Here is a 1,449-nt window from a genome sequence, read left to right on the forward strand (position 1 = left end):
AACAGTTTTTCTATAGAAAAATTGTCGCCTTAACAGTTTTTCTATAGAAAAATTGTCGCCTTAACAGTTTTTCTATAGAAAAATTGTCGCCTTAACAGTTTTTCTATAAAAAATTGGCGCCTTAACAGTTTTTCTATAGAAAAATGGTCGCCTTAATAATTTTTTACAGAAAAGTTGTTGCCTTAATGATTTTTTAATAGAAAACTGTCGCCCTAATAACAATTTTAAAGAAAACTTTTCGTTTAAAGGAATTTTCTTAAAAAAAAATTTTGTCGCCTTATTGATTTTTTTAAAGAAAAATTGTCGCATTAATGATTTTTTTATAGAAAACTGTCGCCCTAATAACATTTTTAAAGAAAACTTTTCGTTTAAATGAATTTTCTTTAAAAAAATTTTGTCGCCTTACTGATTTTTTAAAGAAAATTTGTCGTCATAATAATTTTTCTATAAATTTTAACTAAAAAAGCTTCACATATTCCACCACTTCCATATTTTATTTAATATCCACATACACAGTACAATTAGCTATATAATCCTTAGAGACACCTTCACGAAAATATGTATAAACAACAGCGCGATATCGTCCCAAAGGTATAAAATTCGGTATATTTATCTTTTCAGGTCTCAGGTTTATAAAGCTGTAATTGTCCTAAATAAAAAGAGACAAGAATTTCAAAAAATATTCCTTTAAAATCATTTTCACATCCTTACTTTCTTTAACGGACAACTCTTTGGTAAATTTCCATATTTCCACACATTATTGATCCAACCGAGAGCGAATTTATTCAACTGGTTAACACCAGATTTTCCCAAAACTGTACAAACATTAATGTCGTATTTAAACAAATTGCGATAATTGTTGTCCTTGCGATTTTTAACTCCCAACATAATTTCAGCCCAGGGATCATTGATGAAATCCACCGCAAAATTAAGAGTAATATTTACTGTCAGACGATCTGGAGCTATGATTATAAAATGATCTTGCAAATATCGTGGATTAAAAGTGAGATCACTCTTAACAAAATACACCAAACGAGGACCTTTTTGTTGCTAGAAAAATGTATTTATTTTTTTGTGGATTTAAATTTAAATGCTGGTAAATTTAATTACCTTAGATCCATTACATAACTCTGCAGTTAATATTAGGAAGATTAGTATTGAGTATTTACTTCCCGAACTCATTTATACATTTTATTGGTATGTTTCTTCAAATGTGGTTTATTAGTTTTTAAAGTCAATAGAAATCAATTTAGAAAAAGCAAATCATTATTAAGTCATTAGCATTAGAATAAAGTGACATACTAATTGCACAGTGGTTATTAGATTTTTAAGTTGTAATTTAGTTCTAGTTCAGTTCTGGTTCAGTTCTAGTTCAGTTCTAGTTCAGTTCTAGTTCAGGTCTAGTTCAGTTCTAGTTCAGTTCTAGTTCAGTTCTAGTTCAGTTCTAGT

At 28.5% G+C, this 1,449-nt stretch overlaps 1 protein-coding gene across 1 annotated transcript; it reads right to left on the bottom strand.

Moving 5' to 3' along the window:
* Positions 1-493: 493 nt before the first annotated feature.
* Positions 494-1,182, bottom strand: LOC124420001. Its single transcript, XM_046951420.1, has 3 exons — positions 1,111-1,182; positions 712-1,050; positions 494-649 (listed from the first exon to the last, which is right to left on the bottom strand). Exons 1-3 carry the CDS (start codon positions 1,180-1,182, stop codon positions 494-496), a joined length of 567 nt encoding a protein of 188 aa, XP_046807376.1.
* Positions 1,183-1,449: the final 267 nt, after the last annotated feature.

This window comes from Lucilia cuprina, chromosome 5 (genome assembly GCF_022045245.1).
Source record: "Lucilia cuprina isolate Lc7/37 chromosome 5, ASM2204524v1, whole genome shotgun sequence".
Taxonomy (NCBI): Eukaryota; Metazoa; Arthropoda; class Insecta; order Diptera; family Calliphoridae; genus Lucilia; species Lucilia cuprina.

Bases quoted from the DNA above. Each gene is read 5' to 3' on its own strand.
- LOC124420001 (XM_046951420.1), bottom strand. From the start codon at position 1,182: ATGAGTTCGGGAAGTAAATACTCAATACTAATCTTCCTAATATTAACT. The intron at 1,051-1,110 runs GTAATTAAATTT...ACATTTTTCTAG, and splicing joins AGTTATGTAATGGATCTAAG to CAACAAAAAGGTCCTCGTTT. The intron at 650-711 runs GTAAGGATGTGA...CTTTTTATTTAG, and splicing joins AGAGTTGTCCGTTAAAGAAA to GACAATTACAGCTTTATAAA.